The sequence below is a fragment of the Mastigoproctus giganteus genome, chromosome 14 (genome assembly GCF_048544385.1).
Source record: "Mastigoproctus giganteus isolate SK-2022 chromosome 14, ASM4854438v1, whole genome shotgun sequence".
In the NCBI taxonomy this organism is placed as follows: domain Eukaryota; kingdom Metazoa; phylum Arthropoda; class Arachnida; order Uropygi; family Thelyphonidae; genus Mastigoproctus; species Mastigoproctus giganteus.
Genome location: NC_143588.1, coordinates 94,634,764 through 94,656,312, shown reverse-complemented (window position 1 = coordinate 94,656,312; position 21,549 = coordinate 94,634,764). Strand labels below are relative to the sequence as shown.

Here is a 21,549-nt window from a genome sequence, read left to right as displayed (position 1 = left end):
TTGACTACAACTTGATAAAAATATACTTTAAATAAAATAAAGTTGCATTCTAGTTGTAATCAACATATACAGAAATCTATTAGTATGAGTTTTCCTGCCTGTATGTGCTTTTTAGTTAAGCAGTACGAAACCATATATATTTCGGCTATTTTCTGCCAGAGGTATATGGTACTACTTTCTAGACTACAAACATATTCAGTTATTAACTTAACTTATACACTTTTAGATTTGTTTGTACACAAAATGTAAATGGTTTCCAAGGTTCTTGAATAAAACAGTCACCTTCTGTTTTTTTTTTTTTTTTTTATGTGAACCCCAAACACGAGAGGTATTAGAACCTATAGTACTTAGTACCGTGTTTGGGTTAGGGTTGAAGGAGAAGTATGGGGGGGAGGGGGATGCCGGAAACTTTGCTCTAGAGACTAAACATGGGTTTCACCACTTCAAGCCTCCAATAAGCAAAGTGGTGGTATTTCAAAAGCCATCTACCACCTGAAAGTTTTGTTTCTTATTTCCAGCTGATTGTTATAAACACGTGACAATAATGAATATTTGTCTCTGTATCGTTATATTAAAATAATTATTTTTTTTTAGCACACTGCAGTAAAGATGGCCAAAAGGGAAAGTAGAAGACCTGTGAGACCAGTTAAAACAATTAGTATGTATAATCCTATTTCACTTTGAATACATCCAATTTATTTGTTTATTTTTGTAAACTGTCATAGTGCTTAATCATATATTATATATCCACAGAAAATTGTTGCTCTCTATTGGCATAATGCAAAGGTAAACAGGCAAAAAATTTGTCATCAGTGGTGTTTATTATGGTTCTTTCTTCCCAGATTATAGTAGTTACTCATACATAAAGAGTTATTAAAAATTACACACATAATTAACTAAAAATGATATAATGAGGCATCAAATCTACTTTGCATTATGTTGACAGGTAAGACCATCTGTAATCTAGAGATTTTTTCAATAGAAACTTTTATTTTTATATTTTATTAGGAATCAAAAAGTATATTCATACTTTTTGATTCCTTATAAAAATAAAAGATTTTGAGATTTTTATGAAGAATCTGGCACTTATACAGAGGCAGTTGGTAAATACAGTAGAACCTGGATAAGAAGTTTTCCAAGGGACTGGAGGTTTAGAACTTCTTACGATGGAAAACTTCTTAGAAGGGAAAATGACCTAAGGGTATGAAATATTAACTACACAAATAAATATTAAAAGATACACATACATAAATTAAAGATCATTTTAAATACTTTTTCAGAATTTATAACTATTTTACTTTGTAATTTGGGAAACATTTTTAAACTGAGGATTTCTAATTGCTTAACATTCTGTTCATTAAACTCATTATCAATTTGGAAGAATGAGCTCTTTTGGAGTTTCAACATACTTTAAAAGGTCACAATTACAATAAGACAGAGCAACAATTCAGTAAGAACTGTTCACAACCATCAGAACTTAGTGCCAAATGCTTCACCGTGCTTCATGTGATCGATGCTATCCAATTATGGGTATCGATGAAAACAATTGCAATATGTCACCCCCATTATATTAAAATGTTTATACTAAAAAGGTTTTAGCGCTGAAAGCCTCAAACTACAGAAAATTCACTAATCAAACAAGTTGGTGCCAGGCATCATTTTAGTTCCTAGTAAATCACTGACTGAAGTAGGTGAAATGGCAGTGTTTCTGTTAAATCTCATATTGTGAATGCCTTCAAAATGAGTTTCAATGATATTGAATTACCTCAAATAAGATATTTCAGTATCACTTCAACACTGGATTCTTGAATAAGTAACGCTTCGCCGGTGGATTCATTAGTCTTCTCCACTGCCAGTGCCGGACCAAGGTATTTTCACGCCACGGGCAGAAAGATTTTTCAGTACCCCCTTATTTTTTTCATGATTTGTAAAATTTGGTGCCCCTTAAAGAATGCATCCCGGGCAAGGGCTCTGCCAGCCTATACCTTAATCCAGCACTGTCTACTGGCGAAGCATTGCTTATTCGAGGTAGTGCGGTATCAGGGCAACTTGTGAAGCCATTCCATTCACAATATGGGATGTAACAAAAACAATGCCATTTCACTTACTTCGGTGATTTACTACAAACTAAAATGATGCTTTGCACTATCTTGTCAAGTCAACCAGGGCAGGTCATGGGGTTTTGTCAATGTTCGATTACCAAAATGTTTATATTGTTTAACATTTTTTAACATAAAAATAAAGAATTTCTATATTACATTGCATTTTCACAACTGCCTTGCCATCATTGCAACACCTGGGTGCCTGCCCACCCAGCAAACAGGAGCCAATCAGCTCCGAAACAGTGCTGTCTGGGTAGTGGCACCTGCTGAGAATAAGTAACAATAGTCTTCTCCTATGGTGAAGAGTTACTTATTTGAGGTAGTGCAATATCATGGCGACTCGTTATGAAGGTATTCACAATATGAGATATACATAATGATGCCAATCTTATAACTATTTAGTAGTTAGCTGCAAACAGATCTGATGCCTTTGCACTAACTTGTAAGCAGAATTTCTATATTTAAAAAACACAGTAAGTAGGAAAATGTCATTCTAATAATACACTGTGTATTCTTTATCATGAACTTTTTATGCAGGAAAACTTTTTACCCGGGAAACTTCTTACGCGAGAAAATAAAACATTACAATATATAGATTACAATATAGAGAGTTGAAATTGGGAATTAAGAAACCAAACCTAGTACAAGGGAAAACTTCTTATGTGGGAATTTCTTATCCAGGCTCTACTGTATATTTAATAGCATGTCTGTGGTACATAAATACATACACTTGTTTTGTTAGATAGATTGCTATTATTTTTTTTTATGAAAACCCCAAACAAGAGAGGTATCGAAACCTATATATAGTACCTATATATATATAGTACTTGGTGCCGTGCATGGGTTGAAGGAGATTTGGTTGGGCCCACCTGTTGGAATTCATGTTTATTCTGTAGTGGTGGAACCCATGTTTATTCTGGAGAATAAACATGGGTTCCACCACTTGAAGCCTCCAATAAACAAAGTGGTGGTATTGCACCAGTTGACGAGAGCCATCTACCACCTAGTAGTAGTAGTAGTGGCATGTGATGCAAGAAAGCAAATGTATGAGCTTATGCAGCATCAGCCAAAAAAAAAAAAAAAAAATCACACCATTCCCTCCAAATGCCTGTCCAGTTCCTCCTTAAATTTATTTAACCTGTCAACTTCCACAACGACAGATGGAAGTTTGTTCCAGCAATTAACCACCCGCTGGCTAAAGGCAAATTTCCGCACATCTATTCTACATCTGTCTTTTCTTAATTTGAATTTATGCCCCCTTAGGTTCGTAATCTGAACAAGTGGAAGGATCCCATCAGAATTCAGCATGCTGAACCCATTCAAGGCCTTGATTGAGGTGTATAAGGCCTTGAACCCATTCAAGGCCTTATACACCTCAATCAGATCACCGCGCAGGTGCCTAGTCTCCAGCCACTGCAATTTGCAGAACTTAAGCCTCTCTTGATAAGAGGATCCCTTCATTCCCCTCACCAATCTTGTTGCCCTTCTCTGTACACGCTCAAGTAAATCTACATCCTTCCTAAAATGAGGCCTCCAGACCTGTACGCAGTACTCAAGGCGTGGCTCAGAAAACTGCATTGCTCAGAAAACTTCATATCTGCCTGCACAATTACTCCCAGGTCTTTTTCATTTTCTACCACCTTAAGTGTAGTACCACACAGTTGGTACGTTTCTCTGGGGTTGCTTCTACCCATATGCAGTACTTTGCATTTGTCAAGGTTAAACTTCAGTTGCCACTTCTTAGCCCATCTGCCCAAATTATCTATTCATTCTGTAGTGGTGGAACCACTACAGAATGAATTATGTTTGTATTAGTACTAGTAAGCATAAGCATTACTATTATATTATTAGTGTTATATTATATTAGTTATTAGTAGTGGTACTGGATAGTATTAATGTTAGTACTAGTAGTACCGTGCATGGGTTGAAGGAAATAAGGGTGGGGAAGGAGTTGCTGGAAACTTTGCTCTGGAGACTAAACATGTTACCAAACTCCTCATAAACCCTTCATAGTCAGGCTACAAACTTTTCAAAAGCCCTTTGTATGCAATAGCAGAATATTCAAATTTAATTCAAAAATCATAGTGAATGAAAAGTTGACCAAAGTGATATTATCCTAAAAATGGATCTAAATCTATTTTTTTATTAATTTGGATCATTATATTAGGTTGGATCTTGTGATTTTTTTTTTTTTTTTTTTTTTTTTTACCTGTAGTTAATGGTAGCTTTTGATAGTTCAGATTTTGCTATTTATACAAATAGCAAAATCTGAACTATCAAAAATGAACAGTGAGTTATCAAAGTTTATACACACTTTGTTTCTGGTATAGATAATTTCATTGTTGTGATATCTTTAATATACCTTAACCTGTCATTTGGATTTGGTGATTGTACTTGATTTTCTTCACTACTTTATGTGGTATTTATTTGTTTTAAATGTGTTATTAATATAATTTTTAATATATATTCAGGCTATTCATTATTTTTAACCAATAACATTTATTTCATGTCTTATTTCTTTCATGACTTTTGTTTTTTTTATTAACATTTATTTCATAAAAATCAAGCAGTTGATTTTTTATTGGCTTTATGTAAAAATTTTGCTTTTGCTGGAAAACTTGGGTTAATTCTGGTATTGTCCATTTTTTGAGCATTCTGTTATTGTTTTTGAGCAGGCATGCTTGGCAATGACTGTTATTCCATGTTTCTTACATGTTGAACAGCACATCTCACAGATGGATAAGTCTCAGAAAATTTAGCAGATTATCAAATTTATAAAATTTGACAGCCTGTTTTGGTCTGATTGCTTTATTGAGCAATTAGTTTAATATCAATATGTTGAATCAAAAAATATTGATCAAAATCAAAAAATATTGTACAACACTCAGGTCTGTGTACAATATTTTTGTACACTTTACAATGCTCAGGTCTGTGTACAAAAAGATTTGTACACAGACCTGAGCATTGTAAAGTTATCATGACCACTCTAGTAATAACTGAATAGCAATAGTAGTAGTAAGGCCAAATGGTGCAAGGAAGTGGACTTTTCCTGTATCAACTGAAAAAACAATAAAATAAAACAGAAAATAGATACTATTCACATTCCTAGAAGGTAACTATCTGACTCTTCTCTGAATTTAGTCACCTGCTTCTGCCACATTGGGAGGTAATTTATTCCAGTATTTGACAGCCCATTGTCCATATAAGTAAACTTCATTGAGATCCAAATTTTCTATTATTCTTTGGTATTTTATATTTGTGCTTCCTGGTTCTCATTAGCATTAGTTGAGGCATACGATGAAAGAAAGCAAACTTATGCAGCCTCAGCCAAAAAAAACTCCCATTTCACCCATTCATTCACTCCAAATGCCTGTCCAGTTCAGCCTTAAATTTTTAAGCTATCAACTTTCACAACAAGAGATGGAAGTCTGTTCCAGCAATCAATACCCGCTGGTTAAAGGCAAATTTCCGCACATCTATTCTACAACTGTCTTTCCTCAATTTGAATCTATGTCCCCTCAGGTTCTTAATCTGAGCAAGAGGAAGAATCCCATCAACATTGAGCTTGCTCAACCTGTTCAAAGCCTTATACACCTCAATTAGATCACCTGGCATGCGCCTAGTCTCCAGGCACTGCAATTTTTGCATAACTTAAGCCTTTCTTGGTAAGAGCACCCTTTTGTTTCCCTCACCCATCTTGTTGCCCTTCTCTGCACATGCTTAAGCAACTCAACATCTTCTTAAAATGAGGCCTCCAGACCTGTACGCAGTACTCAAGGTGTGACCTGACCATTGTCTTCTACAAAGGGATAATCACTTCCTTTTCCATATTAGCAAAATTCCTGTATATCATTGACAGTATCCCATGAGCTGCTCTGGCAGCCTGTCTGCATTGCTCAGAAAACTTCATATCTGACTGCACAATTACTCCCAGGTCTTTTTCATTTTGGTACTAAGTTTAGTACCAAACAGTTGGTACGTTTCTCTTGGGTTACTTCTACCCATATGCAGTACTTTGCATTTGTCAATGTTAAAACTTCAGTTGCCATTTCTCAACCCATCTACCCAAATTTTCTAGATCCTGTTGCAGTAGCACACTGCCATTAACAATCCTGCCAACCTTTGTATCATCTCCAAACATTGACATTAAGCCTGATATACCTTCATCAATATCACTGATAAATATACAAAGCAACAGTGGGCCCAACACTGAAGAGCAGCATCCATTGATTATCACTCTCTGCCTTCTCCCACTCAACCACCCTTTTATGCATTGTAGCAACTTACCCTTAATAATACTGCTCCAATGTGTGCAGTAGTCTTCCGTGTTCAACAGTGTCAAAAGCTTTTCTGAAACCCGTGTATATGATATCAAAATTATTTTTTGCATTCCGTTCCTTTGTGACCATATCGTAGTATCCAATCAAATTGGTCAGACAAGACCTCTCTTTAACAAACCCATGCTGTGTCTTAACTATTACTGCAGTCTTGTTTAGATGATACTGCAATGCTTATTTTACCAGTGACTCCATTATTTTCCCTGGAACACAAGTTAAATAAACAGGTCTATAGTTACTTGTGTCACCTTTTGAGCCCCTTTTGTGAATTCTGGTCCCCATGGACTGGAGGTGTGCAAATATTTGCACACCTCCAGTCCATGGGGACCTTCCTTGAATCCAAGAAAGCTCTCATAATTATGGCTAAGGGTTTGCTTTCTTCCTTTGCTGCCTCCTTTTTATATCCACCCCAGGTGCTTTCCTTATGTTACACTACAACAATTTCTCCTCCACTTTGCTCTCAGTTATTACAAAATCACCTAGTTCCCTGTTAGAATTTGGTAAACTTCTGGCATTCCCCTCCTTGAATAACTCCTCATGTGTGAATGTAGATGCAAAATACTCATTCAGTTTATCAGCTACCTGAGCATGATCATCAATAGTCAAACCATCTATGTTAAGTGGACCGATCTGATTCATCCCTTTCCTTCTAGAGTTTACATAAGTAAAGAATTCTTTGCATCCTTTGCTAAAGATTTCTCGTAATCTGCCTTCGCCTGCCTAACTCCCTATGTGACTTGATTACAGACAAGCTTATATCTGCCATAGGCTTCTGTGTCACCTGATAATTTATATGCATCCCATACATTTTTCTTCTCTCTCATGAGCCTCATTAATTCATCTGACATCCATTTAGGCCTGAACCTTGAACAGTATTTCTTAGTTGGAATGAAAAGCCTAGTAGCCTCCAAAATTAAGTCCTTGAAGTCTTCCCATTTAGATTTCACCATTGGTCACATCATCAGTTGATCCCACTGTATAGAATTTAAAAACTGTCTGAGACCACTATAGTCACTTTTACGAAAGCAAAAGCCCTTCCCTTTACCCTTGATGGTAGTTACATCTTTAAGTAATTCCAATCAGTGCACTGTGATCACTCTCACCGAGTGGTTCTTTTATCTGCAAATTCTTAATGCATGAATAATCACTTCTGGTAATCAGATCCAGAGTATTGCTCCCTCTGGTTGCCTCTCGAACATATTCCTGTAGAAAATAGTCATCCAATAAATCCACAAAAGTCTTGCTAGTGTGCAAGTGACAAGTTTCAGTCAATATCTGGAAAATTAAAATCTTCCCCATCATCTCTCGCCTACAAGGACAAACAGACTGTCCTCATTCATTTTACTCAGTCCCTTCAATACCTTATACACCTCAGTCAAATCTTCCCTCAGATTTCTAGTGTCAGACTTTGCAGTCCACACCTTCTAAGCCATTCTCCATGTGTGCATTGATTTGCACCATCACTAATTTGGTTACCCTTCTTTGAATACTCCAGAAATTCTGGTTTTTTTTTTAGGTACAGTCTTCAGACTTAGATACAATATTCCAAATGTGTTCTAACTATCATCTTGTATAGAAGGATGATGAAATCCTTCTCTTTTTTGGAAAAGGGCCTATAAATCACGGACAGATACTGTGTGAATACCTAGCCACCTGTTTACGTTGCATTGAAAGTTACTTATCAGATTGAATCATAACAGCTAAGTCTTTTTCATCTGAAACTTCTCCCCCTAGCTTATATTTGGCTCTAGAATCTCTGTTCCCCAACCTTACATTTAGACTCGTTAAACTTAAGTTCTCATTTTTTGGACCTACATTTTGTCAATCCAAGTGTTTTTAAAGAAACCTGGCTGGCTCAAATTGTTAACAACCACCCTCTCCACTTCAGATCATCAGCAAACTTTGACAGCTTCCCTTGGATACTGTCATCAGTAACATTGATAAAAATTAGAAATATGTTAGCCCAATCTGAAGAGCAACCATTAATGACAACCCTCTGTCTTACAGCTGTCCTGCAGTCTGTCTAAGGATTTTCCTCTGATTTTAGCATGATCCTCTCATGTGTGACTGAGTCAAATGATTTGCTGAAATCCAAATTATTTTACATTCAGCTCACAGGTGACTGTCAAAATAACTAACCAGGTTGGTTAAACATTGTACCTCCACGATCATCCTTACCACTGAAGTCAGACATCATTATACCTCCATGATCATCCCTACCGCTGAAGTCAGACTGACTAGTTGTTAGTTACTTGTGCTCTTAGCGCCGCCTCTGTAGCCAGGTGGGAAGGAGCAGCAGTGGGTAGCACACTCTTCTTGATTAGACCGGGGTTCGAGCCCGTCACCACCAAATACGGAGGGTGTGGAAAGGTCAGGGAATGACCACCGCATATCCACGGAGCAGTATGGCCTTAGTTGCTAATGCTCCTAAAAACCAAATAACAAACAAACAACAAACTTGTGCTCTTAGAACTATCTTCATGTATTATCAGTATATTGGTACTTTTCCAATCCAAGGAATCTCTGTTGAATCCAGTAATGTTGAATCCAGAATTACTGTTGAATCCAGTAATGCCTTCATTATTAATCCGAATGGCTCAATGCACTATCTTGTTGCCTCCCTCAAAATTACTCAGATTTGCCATCAACTCCAGGAACCTTTCTTTCCTTTAGACTAAAATGTTTTTCTAATAAATAATCTGAAATTTCAGTATTGCCAACTTCAGTGCCACCAAGCTTCACCCATTCAGTTTCTTCTCACTGTGAAGGGTCTTTCATATGTAAATATCAGTTCATAGTACCTGTTCAATCTAATGTTAATCTAATACTTCCTGTATAGTATCATACTTAGACAAATTATTGGAGGGAATGGTCAGGTGATGTGAGAGGTTTTTTTTTTTTTTTTTTTGCTGACTCTGTATAAGCTTGCTTTCTTGCATCATATGCCACTACTATCACTACTACTACTACTAATAATATTGTTCTGACTCATGAAACATTCACTAAAACCTTTCTTGGTCATTGTTACTCATTTGGTTGGTTGTGGTCCTAGAGTAACATCATGTAAATTCAACCATCAGATGATTGAGAATTTATACTATCACTAGAAGTTCATGACCCGTTTTTAGCTCCTTAACTGAAAAATGAGCTGTAATGAAACAGTGTGAAGTTATAAATATTTTTGGCTTGCTCATCCAGAGTATTAGCAGAAATTTACTTATTAATAAAAATATTGCTCCCCATTTCAACCCATTGTTTTCAGTATTTATTAATGTTATTAATGAAAGCATATCAGGCTTAATGCCTAAGTTTGCAGATGGTAAGAAGGCTGGAAGGGTGGTTAATGACAGTAATTATTGAATGCTACTGCAACAAGAGCTAGAAATTGTAGCTATATGGGCTGAGAAGTAACAATGGAAGTTTAATATTGGCAAATGCAATGTACTGCATGTAGGTAGCAGTAATCACAGAATAACATACCAACTATGTAGTACTATGCTCAGGATAGTGGAGAACGAAAAAGACCTGGTATAATTGTGGTGAGATACGACATTCTCTGACCAGTGCAGACAGGCTGCTAAGACAGCTTGTGGGATTTTGTCAATGATATACAGGAATTTTGCTAGCAGGGATAAAGGAGGTGATTATACTGTTAAATAAAGTAATGGATAGGCCACAATGGACTGCATGCAGGTCCGGAAGCCTCATTTTGGGAAGGATGGTGGTCTGTTGGAATGGATGCAGAGAACTGCAGTGAGATTAGTGAAGGGAAGAAAATGGTACTCTTAGCAAGAAAGACTTCAATACTACAAATTGCAGCATCTGAAAACCAGGCCCCTGTGAGGAGATCTGATTGAGGTGTTTAAGGCTTTGAATGTTTTAAGCTAAATGCTGATAGCATCCGTTCTCTTGCTCAGACACCACACAAGGGGACATAAATTTAAATTGAGGAATAATGGTTGTAGGATAGATGTGCAGAAATTTGCCTAAGCCAACTTGTAGTTGATTGTTGTAACAAATTTCCATCTGGTGTCTTGGAAACAGAAAGGATGAAATTTTCATGGTTATAAATGATTCTAGAACTAGGGGCCATAAATCCATGTTATGGGGGAGATGTTTACACTGGATTGCAGGAAGTTTTATTTTAGCCAGTGAGTTATAAATTACTGGAATAAGTTAGCTACATGGGTGGTAGAGGCTGACAGTTTGGGGAAATTTAAATGTAGGTCAGCTGGATTACCTATGGGAGGAGGGAAGTGCATAAGTTGTCTGTTTCCTTTTCTTTTATTAATTATTTATGTTTTTAAATTTTCTTCTTATTATTATTTTATTCTTTTTTAGTAAACTAATAAGAGGAGTTTACCTCAATATCAATAACGATACACACAACTATGGGATATTTTTTGAATGGCTTAGTACAAAATTACATTAAATCTACACTAAGGTACTCGGCCCAAAGTTACCATATTTTCTAAAATATTGCCTTCAAAACAACATTGTTCCGAAGTTTACCAGGGTGAATTTAAATCAAAAAATTTCAGGCATAAAACAACTAACACTGGCGACATCGCGTAATATTGTTATGCTTGCCTTAAAATCTCGATATTCGAATAAACAAAAATACCTTTCTCAGGTTAGGAAGCTTCGCGATAAATTAAAAAATTATCTACATCCGTAATATTGACATCGCGTAATATTGTTATGCTTGCCTTAAAATCTCGATATTCGAATAAACAAAAATACCTTTCTCAGGTTAGGAAGCTTCGCGATAAATTAAAAAATTATCTACATCCGTAATATTGACATCGCGTAATATTGTTATGCTTGCCTTAAAATCTCGATATTCGAATAAACAAAAATACCTTTCTCAGGTTAGGAAGCTTCGCGATAAATTAAAAAATTATCTACATCCGTAATATTGACATCGCGTAATATTGTTATGCTTGCCTTAAAATCTCGATATTCGAATAAACAAAAATACCTTTCTCAGGTTAGGAAGCTTCGCGATAAATTAAAAAATTATCTACATCCGTAATATTGACATCGCGTAATATTGTTATGCTTGCCTTAAAATCTCGATATTCGAATAAACAAAAATACCTTTCTCAGGTTAGGAAGCTTCGCGATAAATTAAAAAATTACATCCTACATCCGAACGATTGGTCTGTATTGAAGACCTCCATAGATTTGCGACGGGAAGCACAGGCCTCAGAAATAAAAAACAGACACGTTAATAAGTTGCAAACATTATCGGATAGGTCAAGACACGTTCATACGAATTCTAACACATTGTCACGGGCTTGCGACCAAGTTCATACGAGTTGGGTGACATCCCCCCCCCCACAGACACACAACGTGTTACCACAGAATATGTTAGCTAGTTCACGAACTAGCTAACCAATTGTCCACCGAACCGACATATCAACAGGTTACAAATCTTTCCTCGTGTACACTATCACAGGACCAGATTTCACTTTTATCCAAAGGACTAAATTATAATTTACCACCTCAAAAACCGCCTAAAAAACAATGCGTAATTGATATTGAATTTGGACTTTGTAATGTTCCTCAAAAAGATGTATTTATTCAACAAGTTAACCAAGTAGTGAATAACATAAAAGAAACGCGACTTCCTAAATTGAATACACATGACAGTTCAGCTTTACGAGAACTTCGGGGAAATAAGGACATTATTATACAGAGGGCAGATAAAGGAGATACAGTGGTAATACTAGATAAACATGATTATATTAATAAGTTAGATTCAGTTGTATCAGATACCTCCACTTATCGTGAAGTAGACCCGGCACTGTTTACCAATTTGGTCAATCAATACAATAAAACGTTAACCACATATCGAAAAACCACTACATTACTATGGTTCAGTTAAAGGAATCGAAGTCCAGAACATACAGTATTCCTGCACTTTTCGGTCAGGTAAAATTACACAAGACTGGGTTTCCTATTCGACCTATTGTTTCCTACAGGAACTCTGCATTTTCATCCTTAGCCACACATGTATATAACATTATAAAACTCTTTAGACAGGTAATACAATTTGGGATTAAGAACTACGATACATTATTTAATAAGCTTAAAGACTGTAGACTCGGCGACAATGACAATTTATTCTCACTAGATGTTACCTCATTATATACGAATGTAAATGTTGAATACACATTAGTTATTATTTGGGATATGTTAAATAAAAACTCGACACCGATTAATTATACGAAGCTACCTATTAAGGAAATTTTTCACTTAATTAAACTGTTAGTTGAAGCTATCTACATCACCTTTCGAGACAAGGTATACAAACAAATTTTTGGATTACCAATGGGTTTGAGCCTGAGTGGCTTAATGTCAGAGATCTATCTCTCAATGATTGAACAGATACATTTAACACCTTTTCGAACCCGTATCACATACTATGGGAGGTATTTAGATGATGTTCTAGTTATTACCGATAGTAATACTATCCGAGACATCTTACATTCGTTTAATAATATTCATTCTAGACTCAAATTTACATTGGAAAGTGAGGATACGGATACTAAGTCATTAAACTTTCTGAATTTCACGCTTACCCGGGACTCGAATAAAATAAAATTTAGCATCTATCGAAAACCTACAAACACCGGTATGCTTCTACATTATAATAGCTATCACCCGTTCACCTACAAAAGATCGATTATCTTTAATCAATTTCTTAATGCCTATAAATATTCAACGACGGAATCTGCTTTGGACTCAGAAATACAAATATTGACTAGCAGATTCTTAAACAGGGGTTATTCCATTACCACAATAAACCGAATTGGGGTACAAGCTAAGGATAGGATACAAAATACTACACCAATCAACAATAGTAATATCAAAAAATACTTTATTTCTGTCCCATATGTTGAACAGTGGCACAAACAGCTTTACAGATTCTTTAAAGATACCGAATTTAAAATTGTATCTAGGCCAATACGGAAGTTACACACTATACTGAACAATCGCTCGGTTCTTTCAGCGTTCGCAACACAAATTAATGATCTGGTATACAACATTTCTTGCGGTGATTGCGACTCGTCTTATCAGGGTTCGACCCGTTTTTCTCTTAATATTCATGTAAATCAACATGAAGCCTCAGTTCGTGCTTCTCGTTCAGCAGTGTCAGAATTAGCCTTTCGTGCCATTAACGAAAAACATACTTTTTTATTTAACGAAGCCAAAATACTTAATGTTCAACGTAATTATACGCAACTATTAATTGCAGAAACCGTTGAAATTAAATTACACGAGAATTCTGTTAATGTTCGGCGGCCATATTTGATCTCCGATGCATGGACCTTTACGCGCATGTGCGAAGACAAATAATCTCTATTTAAGTATCAGGTTTATCCCGATTCGGTAATTTTCATTCCTGTGATCATGACATATGGTCGAAAAGCGTTGTCAGCTTCAGGAAGGAAAATCGTTTTGAATATTTTCGTTAGATTCTTTTAATTGCGTTAATTTGATTTTTAATTGTTTTAAATTGATTTGAATTGTGTTAAATTGATTTTTTTAATTATTTATATTTTACTCAAATGTACCGGTAAGTTGTCGATTTTTTCGTTTTTTCCGTTTTAATTTCTGGAGGGTATCATATGGAAGTGTTCTACGCACTATATTGAGGTAAACTCCTCTTATTAGTTTACTAATATTATTATCAACGTAGAACATATTGAGTAGTACAGCTCTGATTCATACTATCTAATTTATTATTTTTTGGCTGGTGCAGCATAAGCCATGGGCTTCCTTGCACCATGTGGCCATTACTAATACCTGAATGATTTTTTTTTTTTTGTCATTTGTGCTTTAGTTTTTACTTCATAGAAAGACTATCTTCATTGGAATGCAGCTAATGTCTGTAACATTTCAATTTTTAGAATGTATACAGAATGAATTTTTGTTAAAGAGTGTATTTGAATGTTTCAATATGATGTGAACACCTTCAACATAGTCAAGTGATGATGCTGTTTCACATTGTCCTTCATGACAGTATAATGGTTTTGCCAGTTGTCACCAGTTTGGTAGTGGTCTCATTTTGATTTCTGTTGATGACTGGAAGAATTTCTAAAGTCTCCTCAATTAAGGCTGTAGTTAGCCAGTGAGCTAGCCAAGCAGAAAGAGTAGGTTTCCCACTATGACATGCAAATCAGTCCATAAACACACATTTGGTCAGACATAATATTCAGCAATGCAATATAGTGTAAGTCCCTGATGCACCTAAACCCAATAACTTGTACATTATTTTTGATATTCTAGAGATCTAGAGTCATATTTGGACAGTTTCCTTAGTGCTGCCATTGCTTTTCTTCTCAGTATTTTCTCTCATTGTTATTTGCCATGTTATTAAATTGCATAGGTATCCATAGCTATAAGTCCTATGATAAATTTCTCTTCCCATCCAAATGAATCAGACCATAGAAAATTCCTAACCAGTCTTTGTATAACTTGTAACATTCTATACCAGTTCAAGTAGTGCATTGTATTTCTTCATTTGCATCAACCACAGTTCATCATTCTTCTCCAGTAATTTCCTCTCCTGTCAGAAAACATTTATACCAGTTATACAAAGCAGATTTCTTGAAGATAACTTTGCACATGCTGCCCAGCACTTCTAGTATTCGACCTCTGCATTTTTCAAATTTTCCATAACATTCATAACAGCAAACAGGGTAGCATGTCATGTCATGTCCTATGTATCTCAACTGGTTGATGTGTAATGCTGAAATTAAGATTGTCTTATCTGTAATACACCTTCCACATGAGAAGTTTTCAATGTTGTATCATTATCATGATAACATTGTTTCCTGGAAACTTCTTGATATGTCTATATAAAATAAGAGCTTTGGCTTGTCATTAGGAAATTGAGTGGTTGTTTGGGAATTAAGTGGACCACAAACTCCTGTACCATATTTTCTTCCTAAACTGTTACAGAAACTTGATTTTCATGTTACCAGTTGTAAGGAAAAGGCAAATGGGTGCACCTTCTGCTTCTCAAGATCAAGCTTAGAAATGGTTAAGCTTTTTATTTAAAGCTTAAAAAAAAAGTCCACCTTAAAGTGGACTTTTTTTTTTTTTTCTGTGGAAAAATAAAAAATTTCACATAGAAATCAAGGGTGTGCTCACCACATTGCTTCCTGAAGCTATCCCTTCATGTTGATTCTATATTAATGTATTATCACTTGTACAGTACTATAAACATTTAACATAGGAAAGTTAAATTATGCTATAATACAATTTAACTTTCTTTGTTATTGTATTCTACATGAAACTAAATGTAACTTTCAAATTAATTGTAAATTTACATTTATAATTTAAATGTTTTTTTCTAATTGTAAATTTATTGTAAAAGTAAATACGAATTAACCCTTAAGTAAACATATGGAATGAAATCTCCACTGAATAGTATGAAAATGGTGACGTGTAACTAGTGCATGCCTTACTTAAGGGCTAACTGTAAATGCAGAGAGTATTTACAGTTATACTATCTTTCGCTTTATATTATCTTTAGTTATTATAACTGTAAATTTAAATTTTCAAATTGCAAATTTAAATATACAAATTACATTTTATAATAAATGTGCATAATTGAACACTGTTATTGTAATCTGGTCACTATACCAAATCATGCTAATTCAGTCTCTCTTTACTTGTACATTAATTGGGCACTGTGATGTTGTTTATTTAATTACAGACATTCAAGTGCAGTGATCATCCAAAGATAATGGACTAAATATTCTGATTACTCTCAAACCATGCTTTCAAATAACTAAACATTTTAAGGGGACAGAGAAGTGTTTGTAATCTTCCCAGAAGCAGAGGATTGGATTTAATTTGAACAGAAAATAATGTCTTACGTGTATAAATTAACAAAAATATAAATTAAAATACTAAATCTTCAATATTTCTCTTAGTTTTTCAAGAGGTGTAATTTACTCCTTAAATTACAATAGTCTGTTGCTGTTCATTCATTTTTATTATGCATTTTGTGGAAGTATCTGAACAGAATAAATAGCCAGTGATAATGCTGGTTTATTGAGTAATTTTCACCTTAAAGTTGAATTGTATATTTGTGCATTTATTCTTTCTTACGTTAATTTTAGATGGCATTCTCTTCATATTACAAGTAAGATTAATAAATAATAATTCTCTCTCAAGGTTAATAGAGGTTATACTGTCTTTCAGTTGAATGACCCTTTTTTTTACAGCTCTTGAAAAACACTCCATGTCTATTTATTCTTTGAATATTTGTTATTTTATTTTTAATTATTTATAATTTATTTCTAGCAAATCCAAATGATATAAAATCAGGTGAAGTAAACCGAAAATTTCTAAAGGTAGCCTGGATTGATATGCAAGAACCAACAAATGCTAAATTGTCACAAAGGAAATCATCACAGACTTCAACAGATACTATAAAACCTGTAGTTAAATCACCTTACAAGGATTCCATCCAAATTAAAGAAGTGGACTTAAATAATGTGGATTTCTTAAGAAGAACTGGTTATTCATCTTCACCCAAGCAAGGTTCAAAAATTACATTTACAAAATGGGAAAAGGAATTTCTTCAAAAAGAACTCTCTGATATATGTGATTCAAGCATTGTGAGTGACCTTCAAGATGAAGAAAAAACTAAAGTTCAATGTTTAAATGATCCTGTCCATACTTCTGTGCCAGAGAAAAGCTCAAAAGTGAAGCCATGTGAAATACAGAAAGATCCAGCTTCTATTAAAGGTGATCTTGTCAGAACTTAGTATCTTTAAAGAATATGTTTTTCATAGAGGATTTAATATTAAACTATTTGTAAATAATGATATGAATCAACACAAAATATACTACATAGGTTAAGAACATGTATTATCCATATTTCAGTATTTTAGTAGTCATACTGCCTTTTATTGAAGTCAGTGGATTTTGCTGTGAGGCTGTGTCTTTTAGTAAATGAATTATTCAAATACCAAAATGGTAGACTGCATGGTCAGAGTATTCATTATAAAAAAAAAAAAATATATATATATATATATATATACACACACACATACTGATGTTCACAAAAAGTGCATCACCTAGGAATTTCACATTTCTAACCCGTTTTCATGATGGTATGTTGCATTAATGACTAGCATCACAAATAGAAATATAAACAAAAGATGTTTATTAAGGTAAAGTTAAGGCAAAGCTAAGTAATATTTGACAGGTGCTCTCAAAATATTCCAAAATGAGCATTTGCAACCTTTATACAACAGTTTTGGTAAACACGACAATTATGGCTGAAATGTTATCAGAAGTCCTCAGTTTGCTTCAGTTTATCATTTTAAATGGAAAACAAAATTAAAAGTTCACCAGATGCAAACTAATACAAAGGGTACTAGGAAAGTTTTGCAATATGACGTAACAATGAATCACAGGAAGCTGCTTGTTGCTGCATGTTGAGACATGTTCATACGTGCATAGTAGCCGCCGCGCCAAGTCGATGGGCTCAGTTATTCATTAGTAGTGAGAGTGTAAAGCGCTTGCGATGGCATCGTGGTCACGAAATGAGATAAGGACAGTTTTGCGGTATAATTTCGTGCGTGGTTTAACCATAGACCAGTGCTTAGAAGAAACGACTCTTGCACTAGATGATGATTGTCCACATCGTACAACGATATTCAGGTGGTATAGAGAATTCCAAAGGGGAAATTTCACTCTGGAGGATTCTGAGAGGCCGGGAAGGCCACGAACGTCAGTTACGGAGGAAAACGTTACTGCTGTGAGGAAAATGCTTGACGAAAACAGGCGAGTGACCTACCAACAGATAGAGGATACTTTGGGCCTAAATGCACCAGCAATTCATTCGATTCTGCAAGATCATTTGCACGTGAAGAAACTTTGTTCTCTCTGGGTGCCGCATCAACTGACTGAAGAGCAGATGACACGACGTGTGACTTGGTGCCGGGAGATGTTAAAAAAAGTTTGATAAGGGACAATCTCGGTATGTGAACAACATCGTGACAGGTGACGAGACTTGGCTGTACTATTACGATCTGCCGACCAAGGCTCAAAACAAAGTTTGGGTCTTTGATGATGACGACACACCCGTAATTGTCAGAAAATCCCGATCTGTAAAGAAGAAAATGATAGCTGTATTTTTCAAATCGAGTGGAATTGTGGAACGTGTCGTTTTGGACACGCAGAAGACAGTCACAGCTAAGTGGTATACTGAACAATGCCTGCCTAAAGTCATTGGATCTATGAAGAACCTGCGGCCAAAGTCAAGAATGGACACCTGGTACCTCCATCACGATAATGCTCCAGCTAACCGCGCCAAAGCCTGCACCGAATATTTGACCACGACAGGACTGAAACTTCTCGAGCACCCTCCCTACAGTCCAGACCTTGCTCCCTGCGACTTTGCACTGTTCCTGCATGTGAAAATGAAGCTAAAAGGGAGGCGGTTTTCCAGTGATGAGGACCTTCTACGGGCTTGGGACAATGAGTGTGCTTTACTCCCTAGTGAAACTTGGCAGAACTGGTTTAAAGATTGGTTTCGGAGGATGGAGAGGTGTATTGAATGTAGAGGAAATTACTTTGAAAAAATTAAATAAACAAAGCTGTATTGCAAAACTTTCCTAGTACCCTTTGTATTTAGTTGAACCGCCTCTGACCCTGATGACAGCAGCACACCGTCGAGGCATTGACAAGATCAATTTCTGAAGATAATCAACTGATAGTTCGTGCTTTCAAACATGAATTATGGCTTCCTGGAGTTCACGAAGGGTCTTTGGTTTCTTTCTGGCAATACCAACAGTTCTTTATAGAATTCGGGTCAGGGCTGTTTCCTGGCCAGCTAAGAGTTGTAATGGACCATTCTTCCAACCATTTTTTCACCTGTAACAAATGTAAACACATTACTGTCGAACCTCTAATGCAGAAATGAAGCTAAAGTAACTACAGAAGTGCCTGCTTACACTTTTTGCCCGATGACAAGGAGCAGAGTCGTCCTGAAAGATGCAGTTACTTGGCAGGTTGAAATGGTCTCTAATGGTTGGCAGCAATTTGCCTTCCAATATAGCCAGGTATCCATTGGCATTTATAGAACCTTTTATAAACTGCATGTGGCTTACTCCATGATACAAAATGCACCCCAGTATCATTTGGTTGGTATGGAATTTCACTGTAGACACCATACAGTCTGGATGGTATTCTTCACCACATCTATGACGAATCATTTGTCTCCCATCAGAGCCATGCAGGTTGAATTTCTTCTCATCTGAGAAAATAACTGACTTCCACTGCTCGGGGCTTCATTGACATGCTCCTTACACCAAATTAATTGGGCCTTTTTCATTTTTTGTGTGTGGGGGGCTTCTTCTTAGGACGATAGGCTACAAGTCCATTTTTGAAGAGGCATCTTCTGACTATTACTGCACTTGCTACCACTGCCATATGTTCTTCCTATTCTCTTTTCAGCTCAGATGAAGAAGCTTTACAGTTTAAGGCATAAGCGCTTCAAAATGTGGTCCTGTTTTGGTGTAGAGACTCGATTGCATCCGGTTCCTTTTTTCCTATCAGCAGAACCAGTATTCTTGAGTTTGGAAAGAAAGCTATTCGCTGTCGACTGATTGCAAGACACTCTATAAGCAATATGACGGGAAGAACATCCTTCCTCACGTAAAGCAACGATAGTACTCTTTCTTCGTGGCATCAACTGCACGTAACTCGTCATCCTGACAAAAGCAAAGAATGACTGCAACTAGAGTATGCTTATTTAGCTGAAAGTAATATTACAATATTACATCATCACCTATGCGTGTCAATCTTATCTGATGCAATCTGTAAGAAATATTGCCATATACTTACGTTATTTGGATGACAATTACAATTTTAAGGGGTAATGCACTTTCTTTGAACACCAGTGTGTGTATATATATATAGGGTGTCTCAGAAATACACGGCATGACTTCAGGAATGAGTTCTTCGTATGTAGACAATAAAAATATTTTATATCAACATAGTTCCGGAAATGCTTGGTTTCCGAGTTTTGAAGGTCTGTCTATGACACTTAACTGTTCACATCACCTTATAGTAATTGTTCAAAATGTCCACCTTTTGCCTGAATACAGGCCTCACATCGATGTCTCACGGACTTGCGAAGACTATGCCAAATTCCTGGCATGTTTCGTGTTGTCTCACAACCTGACACAATTCGTTTGCGGTGAGTTTTCACATCAGCTACCCGAGTCGAATACACCAATGACTTTAAATGGCGCACAAGAAGAAATCTAGTGGGTTTAAATCAGTGAGCATGGGGGCCAGGCAGTTGGTCCACCTCAACCTATCCACCGATTGATCTTGATTCGAGTACATGGTCGGAATGGAAAACCACCATATTCTGTCAGTACCTTGTGATGAAGGAAATCACCTGTGGGAGATAAGTCATTCTGGTTAATAACTCGGGAACCAAGCATTTCCGGAACTATGTTGATATAAAATATTTTTATTGTCTACATATGAGGAACTCATTCCTGAAGTTATGCCGTGTATTTTTGAGACACCCTGTGTATATATATATATATATACACAGGGCTGTTAAAATTAAAGTATCCCTATGTAGAGGGCTCTGGAGCAAGTTCTAAGGCTTGTACTGAAGAGAAATTTGGACAACAGGTACAATAAAGAATGCCCTTGCCATTTATTGGGAAAGAAAAATTAGTTACAAACTTTGTCACTATATGGCGCTGTGGCAATACAAATCACTAGAACAGCGCTAAAATTGTTCATATGTCCTCCCATTTTGGTTAACAGTTTCCTGGCGCCTCCGTAGCCAGGTGGGCAGGAGCAGCAGTGCGTAGCACATGCTCCTTGATTAGACCGGGGTTCGAGCCCGTGACCACCAAATACGGAGGATGCGGAAAGGTCAGGGAATGACCACCTCATATCCCCGGAGCAATATGGTCTTAGTTGCTAATGCTCCTAAAAACCAAATAACAACAACAACAACAGTTTCCATTCTAAGAACAGCATTTTCTACAGTAGAATGTAACATGTCAACTGAATAGCCAGCACATGACGTCTAACGCTGTCCTTCA

At 36.1% G+C, this 21,549-nt stretch overlaps 1 protein-coding gene across 1 annotated transcript in view; it reads left to right on the top strand.

Annotated features, from left to right (window-relative positions):
* LOC150075394 (uncharacterized) overlaps positions 1–21,549 on the top strand; it is a 159,095-nt gene that overhangs the window by 54,818 nt on the left and 82,728 nt on the right. The window contains exons 5-6 of the mRNA XM_090388473.1: positions 595–658; positions 16,766–17,212. Of these exons, the coding sequence (XP_090244599.1) occupies positions 595–658; positions 16,766–17,212 (511 nt within the window). The remainder of the gene's footprint in view (positions 1–594; positions 659–16,765; positions 17,213–21,549) is intronic.